General features: G+C 40.6%; 2 protein-coding genes across 2 annotated transcripts; both read right to left on the bottom strand.

Annotated features, from left to right (window-relative positions):
* Positions 1-1,811: 1,811 nt before the first annotated feature.
* LOC134472328 (speckle-type POZ protein-like) lies at positions 1,812-2,936 on the bottom strand. The gene has a single exon (XM_063233651.1). The coding sequence runs from the start codon at positions 2,934-2,936 to the stop codon at positions 1,812-1,814; it is 1,125 nt and encodes a 374-aa protein (XP_063089721.1).
* Positions 2,937-10,563: 7,627 nt separating this feature from the next.
* On the bottom strand, positions 10,564-11,688 carry LOC134472327 (speckle-type POZ protein-like). Its single transcript, XM_063233650.1, has one exon. It carries the CDS (start codon positions 11,686-11,688, stop codon positions 10,564-10,566), a length of 1,125 nt encoding a protein of 374 aa, XP_063089720.1.
* Positions 11,689-12,029: the final 341 nt, after the last annotated feature.

Here is a 12,029-nt window from a genome sequence, read left to right as displayed (position 1 = left end):
TTCTGAAAGTTTTCACACAAAAAATTAATAAATTTTTCCTTTTTTCCTCCTTTAAAGCTTTTCCTGTTTTATTCTCTTTAATGAGGAGGAGAGAATGGACGTGAAATAAAACTTGAGGGTGATAATACCAAAACACATATTCCCACAACATCTAAGAACCATAGTTCTTTTCAAGAAATATGCACACAGAGTGAATTATTTTGTCTCATTTTCAACAATCTCAGCCAGCTTGAGGTGAGAAAGGGACACTTCTAGGAGTAAGGACACAAGAATAGGACATATGTATGCCAAATATCTGCAAAAGTCAGGCAGTAAACTGAGCCAAAGAAGCACTTGCCTGGCAATGACCAGGTTGTGAGTTGTGAGTTCAAGCCATGATAAAGACTGAGAGAGATAGAGATAGATAGACAGACATACAGACAGACAGATAGACATATATATATATATATATATATAGAGAGAGAGAGAGAGAGAGAGAGAGAGAAAGAGAGAGAGACAAAACTCTTAGTGATTTTACTGCATAGTTGTTATACAGGTTGTTATCCCATATTGACATTCATGAAGATTTACACAACCAGCACATAAAGGGTTACCAGCTGTAAGCCCTGATTAAACAAATGTTTTGAAATCTGTACCTGTTCAAGACAAGGGGATCCATTTCTTTATATATTTTTAGAAGCTCTGAGCCATTACAAATTCTAGGTGATTCCAGAGTAACACCACTAATGATTTTTACAAAAGCCCAAACTTTGAGATGAAACCCACTACGTTTTCATTTTTAATTTTAATTCTATTCTTCATAATACCATAGAAACATGTATTCTATTCTTATGAATATTAAATGTTCACAGTGAGAAAGCTCTTTTTGAGATTTATAGTGTGAATTTGCCAACAGCCATTTCTCAGTGCAGTTGTAAGTAATAAATTTTGCTTCCTCAACATGAATTCCTCTGAAATACATAAAACACTTCTACTTTTAATTCTCTTTCATGCCATTTTCGTAAATCTGAGCATTTTCCTCTCTTTTTTCTCCAGGACCATGATTGGACTGCTCGCTCAGAGGCCTAGATTTTGCGGGAATGTGCTGTAGTGCTTGTGCTGCCTGTCTGTGTCACTGGGACAGGACAACATGAGCAAAGACTTGCATTGTGTGATTGTCCTTTGGCTTCAGCAGCCTGAGTTCTGGGTCATTTATTTCTGCCATCTACTATGTTAATTAGTGACATTGTACATCCACTGTGTTCATCCCGTGGATGGGCCTGAAATCATCAGCACACTGAAATTTTTCTTAGCTTCTGAATCTAACATACAGAAAAAGGATGAGGAGCCAAACAACTGTACAAAGTAAGATTCAGGTTTATTTACAGAGAAAAGTGAGGGACAGCAAAAAGCCCGTGTTACAAGTGGGGTGCCCAGGGATGCATGATGGTGCAGAAAGCCAGGAAGGAGTCTTGCATTTACAGAGTGAAGTTCATGGTCCCTGCCTCTAAGGGTAGCCCCACCCCAGGTCTGCCTTCAACATTGACAGGAGTTTTGGTTTCCGTTTGGCATCGACACTGTAAAAACCCACTTTGCTCAATATTATAAAACACAGATTTGAAAATGCATGATACACGACTTCTAAATTCTCAGTATCGCATTTCCTTTTTCTGACCTTAAGACGGTGGACCCTTCTCTCCCCTAGAGAGGCACAATTTAATATTTCCACATAGAAGAGTGAAGTTTCCACGGATTGCCCTAGCATATTATGGTTCAGGGGCAGCAAATGTGGCCAGGGTTTTGGGAAGATAAATGGAGATAGATGTGGGATCTCAGGACAGTCTCACACGCTTGCATGGGGGTACCATGAATGCACACTGCATGGAAACCAGAGAGTGATAGGCTTCGGCCACCAAGTGAGGGTGGGACACCACCATGGCCTTCCACTCAGAGGTCTCCAGGATGTCAGAAACATGAAAATTGATGAAATCCAGTGTCCGGGTTTTCAACTGATGTGCACTGTGGAGGTCAGCCAAGATGAGGATTTCCACGGCATTCTCCACAGAGAGGTTGCTGCACAGGTGGTTCTCACACATGAGCTTCAGGCGCTCCAGACCAAACCTGCTTGCAGCCTCCAGCAGTTCAGTTGCCATGATCCCTAGGTTTGGTGCCTTTCCAGTGTACATAAAGTATATCATTTCCTTAAAAACTTCAGGATCCATGTCACTGATTTCAACACGATTCTTTTTGCTTCCTTGCTTTTCATGTTCCAACAACGTCATGAAAACTGGAGAGCGAGCTGCTAAGATGGCTTTGTGAGCCTGGAATTCCTGGCCAGCCACACACAAGCAACAGTCTGAGAGCTGGGATCGCTCCCACAGTCCTCCTAGATCCTCTGCCAAGCAGCCCTCAGGAACCTTAACCAGCTTCATAATATTCTGGCTGGAATGATTGGTGGGATCTTGTGCTACTTTCACTTCACAGAAGAAGGAAAGCTTGTCATTGGAGAGAAGCCCATTGTTTGGATCCAAAAAAAACTCTCTAAGGATGAAATGTTTGAATCCCCAGTCCTTTCCTCGCACAAATGTATAAGCTTGTGGACTTGAGAGCACCTTGGTTTTCTCTCCTTTGGCATTCAGAATGGAAAAGGTGAATTTTGCATGAGCTACCCTCCTTGGACAGCAGATCATTCCCAGGTATAAGCACACATAATCTTTGCTTTGTTCATCAAGACCATTTGGGTAGAGTCGTAAGCACCATTTCACTTGATCATTTCCTTCAGCTGAAAAGATTGAACTTTGAATGCAGTCATCTATTTCCTTTAGGCAAAATCTAATGTTATCAATGGTCCACAAAAAGGACACGTTCACTACTTTGATGTCTGTGGTGTACCTGCTGTCCACTGCTGGCCCCTGTGACATTTCTGCTGGGCCTGCGGTACTGGAAACCCTTAACATCAGCAGAGTGAAAGTGCAGCAAGCTTGTCAAGTCACAGGAATCAAATTTCTTCTTCACCAGATGGCACAAATTTCACTGCAGTCAGCAGTTCCAAGACAGGCAGGGCAGTATGGCAATCACAAGTAGAGAGCCTAGTTTATAGATTAAAAGAAATACTTATTTAGAAATAAGCTGACTGAGATTTCCTAGTATATAAGTCAATTCTGAAAAGTTTCTTGATCACTCAAAGAAATAGCTCACCAAAATGCACAGACCTTAAAATACGAAGCCTTGTTGAGTCCCGTCTGAGTTCCTTTCAGGAGGCTAATTCATCTGGGCTGGAAGCAAGGATATGAATTCCAAGTTTCAAGCAGGGAACCACCTCATCATGGAAACAGAAAGGATTCTTCCTTCTTGGTGTCCCTTTTATAACTCTTAGGACAGGATCCACCCTATGGTGGTTCTTCCCACCCTATTCTAATCCAATTGCCCTAGGTGTGTCTCACTCAAAATGTGAGAGTCAGTCAATTTTCATCCTACCTGTCTTTTCTATATGTTTATGAAAACAGTCTGTTTGACTAGCCCAGAATTTCTTTTGTCTCATTCATATGGGGGAGTTCTCTGGTCTATCGTCTTCCTGCCATTTCCAGAAGATGAGAGGCTAGGGTGGAGGATAGTAACTCCAGCATGCCACTGTTCTCAGTAGGCCCTCTGTGTTTATACCTTTCTGGTGGTAAGGAGCAAAGCAGGACAGATCGGTCAATAAGGCACCTTTTCCCTTGGGATCACATGTGTGTGAAAGCCAGTTGCAGGGAAGTAATGTGAAGGGAGCAGATTCAAGGCTCCATGAGAAATAGGTGTGCTGGGAGTGAAGAGGTGGTTCTTCTGGGTAATCTGATACAGTGTCGGGAGCAAGGGACATGGATTTGGGACAGGCACAAACAGTGAATATTGGCAGAATGTCTCTAAACCTAAAGTCTAGTGTGGGACAACTGTAAATGCTACTTCCTCAGAGCTTTTAGATCTCCTACTAACCTAGTTCACTCCTTGGACCCAATGTTTGGAAACAGTAATATTACTGAGTTCCACTGGCATTTCCTGGGACATGGGTCATGCTGGGAGTGCCAGGAGTCCAGGCAAACCCTCTCCCCACCATGAGCAGCTGTGAGTCTGCCAGCCTGCAGGCTGAGAAACAAACATCACATCTTCTCCCCCTATCCCATTAGCATGTCGGAGCCAGTAATCTGGACGTCCCTTGAGAGGTTGACCCTAGGCAATGTAGTAAGGAGGGGATTTCCTTCGATCATCTCTTTGAAGCCCAATACTTTTATCCATGTTTTGGTTTGTTCTATAAAATATGGTCTTTTTTTTTAAAGCTGGTTGTGTTTAACTGAGTTTCCACATACATGAAAGTATGCATAGGCATTTTGAAGCAAACAACCGATTCTAGCACAGCCATTAGTGACTTCCTTTTTGTCTGATTTTAAAGACCTAAAACTCCTTTCTCAGACTGTTTGGATTAATTTTATACTAGGTTTCTCAGTATGAATTCTGTGTGGCAAGACATGGACAACTATTTGGAAGAAAAAAATAGACAACATGATAGATAGGGAAGATTTCAGATTATCTAGTTTTGAAATTTATATCTCTTACATTGCGTTATTATGTCCAATTTTGCTCTGTTTTGTTGTGTTTAATTTTATCTCCTTTCACAAAAAATAACAATGCTGATTTGCAGGGTGTGGGCGAACACATCATTAATCCCAGCACTCTCAAAGCTGAGGCAGGAATATCATTGCAGTTTCAAGGACATGTGGGATTAAATACTAACTTGAATTAAAAACCAAAAGAATGAAAGGACAGAGGGAATGAGGGATGGAAGGAAGCAAGGAACGAAAGAAGGAAGCAAGAAAGGAAGGAAGAAAGGAAGGAAGGAAGGAAGAAAACAAGGAAGGAAGGAAGGAAGGAAGGTAGACAGTAAGAAGGGCTACCACTTCAGGGATAGATATCACTGGCTTTCTTCCAAAGCTTCTCTTTTTTCTGTTTTACATACTCAGAGTGTGATCCAGTTTTCCTCCAGCCTCACAAGTGTTACATACCCTCATGTACTTGGGGACCTTATTGGAAGGAGCACAACAGTCCTCATCCCTAACAGATTTTTTTTTCTCTTTTTCATTTTTATTGTTACCAGGGATAGAACTCAGGACTACAGCTTGCCAGGAAATTGCTTATGCTACTGAGAGAAATCCCCAGCCCATCCCTAACAGATTTTAATACTCTATTTTTATTTGAATGTCTGCAAACTTGTCTATTACACATGGGCAGGTAGAATTCTTTTAATCAGTGCTAACTGGAGAAATAATTGCCTCAATTATTGGTAGGTTAAATTCCTCTTCTGTACCAGGAAAGCTTTCTGTCATGATGTCTACAAAGTGCTTTTAATGTCATTTGTTGTCTCTCCTCGTCACTAAGTGCCAGCCTGTACTCAGTATGTGAAGTCCTTTCCTCAAACTGGCCTAAAGTGCTCTGAATTTTTAAAATGGATTTTTTTCTCTTGCATATCGGCTTGAATCTATTTAATGGGTTCATTTATTTCTTAGGTTGTGCTTCAACAGTTCTTGTAAGCTCGCCTTTTCTTTTGGGCTGTGTCTGAACTAACATCACTAAGAAGGTTGTGTATTTTGGTAATCTCTGTAGTTAGTTGTGGTTACTTGAGAGATTACTTCTGTTTTAATATATTCCACAGCCTCATTCAATTGCCTTGTTGCCACATTGAAGTAACCTACTATTGGGTTTATTGGGTTTTCAAATTTTGCAACCTCATTTCCCCCCAGGTTTGCTTTATTGGCCTGGGTGCCAGAGGATTAGTCTGATTTGTGTGTTCTCATGTCTTTTCTGTTTCAGTTGAATTCTTGGAGTGATACTTGCTAGTTTCCTAACAGTATGAACTGAATTCGGGAAGATAAAACAGAATGCAAACAATCATAAACAATATATGGATTCATGATATGTCCAATCTGTCCTCAAGGGTTAAGATTCAAAATATATTTCAGAGGAAGAAGAGTAATGGCCAAAGGGAAACAGATTACAATACAACGGAGATGGTAGATGGATCCCACCTACTGGGGGAAACTAATGCAGAAGACTAAATGAGATTTGAAAGAGAAAAATTGAAATCCAAACAAAAGCATACCCACAGGGAAGTTAGGAATCACAGTCACCCGCAGAAATTAAGAACAAAATAAAGGAGAAATCAAAAGCAGATGAATAAAACAAGAAAATACCAAGCCAAAAAGAAAAATGAATGAAAAAAAAAATTGTTCTCTTCCAGGATTCTCTCTGGATTCATTATTAGATGCCCTATGGATACAGTGTTCTGAGTTCCGCCATTCTTTCCCTTCAAACCAGGCACTGCCTTATGATGGAGTAGTAGACAGCATTAGCCAGCCTGCCTCAAGAGGAGGCTCATTTGAATAAGCTCATTCCAATCAATTTCCATGTGTCTGCACCCAACTAGGGTCTTCTAAAGGAAGCCAGCAGCTGTTCTGGTTAAGGTTCATCTGGCTTCACTTCAACATGGCTCCCGCCAAACATTCCCTCCCGCTGAATGACAAAATCCTTCTCCATTCTGTGCCAGACAGTAAAGACCTCGATGTCTGCTGCTTACCTACACTGCTGAGCCTCTCAGCATTGTCCACTGGCCTCACTAGCTATCACTGTTACCAGGAACAAGAGTCCCCAGGTCCAAACATCTCCCCTCACTAGAGTTGATGATTTCCTGATTCTGCAATAACTAGCATAACCAAAATAGGTTCAATGCCCCTATCAGTGCAATACCCAACAATCATCATTGCTGTGCTCTCTTAGTTAATTTTAGGTTCTGAATTTTATACAAAATATGTGCACTAGTTGTAATTCAGTTGTGTCGATTTTGATACTTCTACATTAAGAAGATACTTTCTTGTACAAAATGACAAGAAAAATAGAAATCATGGGTAATTTGTAATAAATTTTCTTCTCTATAGCTACTTTTACAAATATGAGCATAACACTCACTATTAGAGATACACACACACACACACACACGCACACAAACACACACACAAAATGTAGTAAAGCTAATGAAATGCAAGCTCTTGAATTTCCTTTTAAATAGGGTAAAATTTTTCCAAAATTAACCCTTCTTAGAATATTGTATAAGTTTCTTCCTTGGATACACTGTGGAATTCCATTTGCATGGAAAATGTCATCAGCCTTGTAGGAACATTTTGTACATTTTTTCATGAATTCTCTTTGTGTAGCAATGCCTTTTAAACCAGGCTAATGAAAGGTGGGAAAATGCTGCTTTTGTTTCTAATCCAGCCCTAGAGCTATGTTAGAACTGAAGGGGCAAAAATTTTTCCACATTCTTGTGTACAGATACAAGAATATTGCCTGGCATATACCTTGTGATACATAGTAAGTTGCGGTTTATTGAGATTACAAGATGACAGTAGGATGAATTACAAGTGCAAAATGGAAAGTAAAGAGGAATAGAAACTTTAAAGATTCAGGGTTACAGTACCTAAGAATTTAGACCGAGATGTCTTCCACAGAGGTGTGATAAGGCTAATCCATGTGCCTGCTTTCAAGGTCAGGTACATTTGGCTCCTGTTGCTTCCCATTTTGGTTAGAAAACTCTAAATCTGTTCCATGTTTTCCTAGGGTTGTTGATTTTCTGAGTGAGAGATCACTACATGCTAACTATACACATAAATAATCAGTCATATTGTGACTAGACTTGAATGAAGGAAACGAAATGGTTCATGCAAGTTTACTATTTGTCACTAGTCTCCTACCACTTTCATCATCCGGGACTCCTCGATAGATACTTTATTTATTAGTGTGTTGTTTGCACATAAGAGTTGGAAGTGTCACAAGATGCCTTCACTAGTAGCTCGAGAATGTGTGACACACAACTTTGGATGATACAGGTAAATTGGTGCCTCCGGGGACTTTGGCAGGCCTTTCAGTGCTTGCCAAATGCAGTTGGTGATTTCCTTGTTTCAGAATGCCTGTAAAGTTATGGCAAATTCTTGTTCATCTTCTGTCATATATTTTTCTTAGAATTAAGCAGTCAAACAAGTGGTTTCTTCAAAAAAGTCTTCTGCTAGTAATGTTGGATTAGCATTAACCCCCATCGAATCCCAACATCGCAGAGGGATGATTGTTTTCTGGGAACGGGAGCACTTCAGCCTTCAAGAGTTCACAACTGTGACACCAACTGAGGGAATGAACAGGCATTCTCAGTCCTAACTCCTAATGCTTAACAGCTGGCATGTCATTCTCACAAGAGTGTTAATATAGCGCCATATCTCACTGGTTGCCCTTCAGCCACTTAAGCTGCAATTCTTGCCTGGTTCCTCTGTAGAATTGCAAGGAAAACATTCTTTTGGTCAATTTGTACATTCAATATAACTTCTGTTTCTATGAAGCACTTGACAATAAGTCACTGTAACACATATTTGTACTCAGAGAAGCTGAGAAGACCTGTGCTTGCCCTGAAAAATCTTCTGCCCTAATCCACTTTGCTCCATTCATTTCACTATGAGGAAAGTACACTTTGTAAGTTATTTTCAATGTTTTTTGTTGTTCATTTGAGGCAGTGACAGAAACTCATACTTTTTAATTTCCACATTTCATGTAAAAGATAATAACTATTTACATATTTGGAAAGAAAAAAAATTAACATTTGAATGTTCTCCCTTGTAGGATGAACAGCGATTCCCAAGCAACTGGGATGACTCCTACATAATCAGCAAGTCAGGTATGGACAGCTGAGGAATCTGTGTTCTGAAAGTTTTCACACAAAAAATTAATAAAAATTTTCCTTTTTTCCTCCTTTAAAGCTTTTCCTGTTTTATTCTCTTTAATGAGGAGGAGAGAATGGACGTGAAATAAAACTTGAGGGTGATAATACCAAAACACATATTCCCAAAAACATCTAAGAACCATAGTTCTTTTCAAGAAATATGCACACAGAGTGAATTATTTTGTCTCATTTTCAACAATCTCAGCCGGCTTGAGGTGAGAAAGGGACGCTTCTAGGAGTAAGGACACAAGAATAGGACATATGTATGCCAAATATCTGCAAAAGTCAGGCAGTAAACTGAGCCAAAGAAGCACTTGCCTGGCAATAACCAGGTTGTGAGTTGTGAGTTCAAGCCATGATAAAGACTGAGAGAGATAGAGATAGATAGACAGACATACAGACAGACAGATAGACATATATATATATATATATATATATAGAGAGAGAGAGAGAGAGAGAGAGAGAGAGAAAGAGAGAGAGACAAAACTCTTAGTGATTTTACTGCATAGTTGTTATACAGGTTGTTATCCCATATTGACATTCATGAAGATTTACACAACCAGCACATAAAGGGTTACCAGCTGTAAGCCCTGATTAAACAAATGTTTTGAAATCTGTACCTGTTCAAGACAAGGGGATCCATTTCTTTATATATTTTTAGAAGCTCAGAGCCATTACAAATTCTAGGTGATTCCAGAGTAACACCACTAATGATTTTTACAAAAGCCCAAACTTTGAGATGAAACCCACTACGTTTTCATTTTTAATTTTAATTCTATTCTTCATAATACCATAGAAACATGTATTCTATTCTTATGAATATTAAATGTTCACAGTGAGAAAGCTCTTTTTGAGATTTATAGTGTGAATTTGCCAACAGCCATTTCTCAGTGCAGTTGTAAGTAATAAATTTTGCTTCCTCAACATGAATTCCTCTGAAATACATAAAACACTTCTACTTTTAATTCTCTTTCATGCCATTTTTGTAAATCTGAGCATTTTCCTCTCTTTTTTCTCCAGGACCATGATTGGACTGCTCGCTCAGAGGCCTAGATTTTGCGGGAATGTGCTGTAGTGCTTGTGCTGCCTGTCTGTGTCACTGGGACAGGACAACATGAGCAAAGACTTGCATTGTGTGATTGTCCTTTGGCTTCAGCAGCCTGAGTTCTGGGTCATTTATTTCTGCCATCTACTATGTTAATTAGTGACATTGTACATCCACTGTGTTCATCCCGTGGATGGGCCTGAAATCATCAGCACACTGAAATTTTTCTTAGCTTCTGAATCTAACATACAGAAAAAGGATGAGGAGCCAAACAACTGTACAAAGTAAGATTCAGGTTTATTTACAGAGAAAAGTGAGGGACAGCAAAAAGCCCGTGTTACAAGTGGGGTGCCCAGGGATGCATGATGGTGCAGAAAGCCAGGAAGGAGTCTTGCATTTACAGAGTGAAGTTCATGGTCCCTGCCTCTAAGGGTAGCCCCACCCCAGGTCTGCCTTCAACATTGACAGGAGTTTTGGTTTCCGTTTGGCATCGACACTGTAAAAACCCACTTTGCTCAATATTATAAAACACAGATTTGAAAATGCATGATACACGACTTCTAAATTCTCAGTATCGCATTTCCTTTTTCTGACCTTAAGACGGTGGACCCTTCTCTCCCCTAGAGAGGCACAATTTAATATTTCCACATAGAAGAGTGAAGTTTCCACGGATTGCCCTAGCATATTATGGTTCAGGGGCAGCAAATGTGGCCAGGGTTTTGGGAAGATAAATGGAGATAGATGTGGGATCTCAGGACAGTCTCACACGCTTGCATGGGGGTACCATGAATGCACACTGCATGGAAACCAGAGAGTGATAGGCTTCGGCCACCAAGTGAGGGTGGGACACCACCATGGCCTTCCACTCAGAGGTCTCCAGGATGTCAGAAACATGAAAATTGATGAAATCCAGTGTCCGGGTTTTCAACTGATGTGCACTGTGGAGGTCAGCCAAGATGAGGATTTCCACGGCATTCTCCACAGAGAGGTTGCTGCACAGGTGGTTCTCACACATGAGCTTCAGGCGCTCCAGACCAAACCTGCTTGCAGCCTCCAGCAGTTCAGTTGCCATGATCCCTAGGTTTGGTGCCTTTCCAGTGTACATAAAGTATATCATTTCCTTAAAAACTTCAGGATCCATGTCACTGATTTCAACACGATTCTTTTTGCTTCCTTGCTTTTCATGTTCCAACAACGTCATGAAAACTGGAGAGCGAGCTGCTAAGATGGCTTTGTGAGCCTGGAATTCCTGGCCAGCCACACACAAGCAACAGTCTGAGAGCTGGGATCGCTCCCACAGTCCTCCTAGATCCTCTGCCAAGCAGCCCTCAGGAACCTTAACCAGCTTCATAATATTCTGGCTGGAATGATTGGTGGGATCTTGTGCTACTTTCACTTCACAGAAGAAGGAAAGCTTGTCATTGGAGAGAAGCCCATTGTTTGGATCCAAAAAAAACTCTCTAAGGATGAAATGTTTGAATCCCCAGTCCTTTCCTCGCACAAATGTATAAGCTTGTGGACTTGAGAGCACCTTGGTTTTCTCTCCTTTGGCATTCAGAATGGAAAAGGTGAATTTTGCATGAGCTACCCTCCTTGGACAGCAGATCATTCCCAGGTATAAGCACACATAATCTTTGCTTTGTTCATCAAGACCATTTGGGTAGAGTCGTAAGCACCATTTCACTTGATCATTTCCTTCAGCTGAAAAGATTGAACTTTGAATGCAGTCATCTATTTCCTTTAGGCAAAATCTAATGTTATCAATGGTCCACAAAAAGGACACGTTCACTACTTTGATGTCTGTGGTGTACCTGCTGTCCACTGCTGGCCCCTGTGACATTTCTGCTGGGCCTGCGGTACTGGAAACCCTTAACATCAGCAGAGTGAAAGTGCAGCAAGCTTGTCAAGTCACAGGAATCAAATTTCTTCTTCACCAGATGGCACAAATTTCACTGCAGTCAGCAGTTCCAAGACAGGCAGGGCAGTATGGCAATCACAAGTAGAGAGCCTAGTTTATAGATTAAAAGAAATACTTATTTAGAAATAAGCTGACTGAGATTTCCTAGTATATAAGTCAATTCTGAAAAGTTTCTTGATCACTCAAAGAAATAGCTCACCAAAATGCACAGACCTTAAAATACGAAGCCTTGTTGAGTCCCGTCTGAGTTCCTTTCAGGAGGCTAATTCATCTGGGCTGGAAGCAAGGATATGAATTCC

The sequence above is a fragment of the Cavia porcellus genome, unplaced genomic scaffold, assembly GCF_034190915.1.
Source record: "Cavia porcellus strain 051 isolate PalLab524CR breed Dunkin Hartley unplaced genomic scaffold, mCavPor4.1 scaffold_23, whole genome shotgun sequence".
Lineage (NCBI taxonomy): Eukaryota > Metazoa > Chordata > Mammalia > Rodentia > Caviidae > Cavia > Cavia porcellus.
Note: the sequence above shows the minus strand (reverse complement) of the source record. Positions and strands in the feature narration are given on the sequence as shown.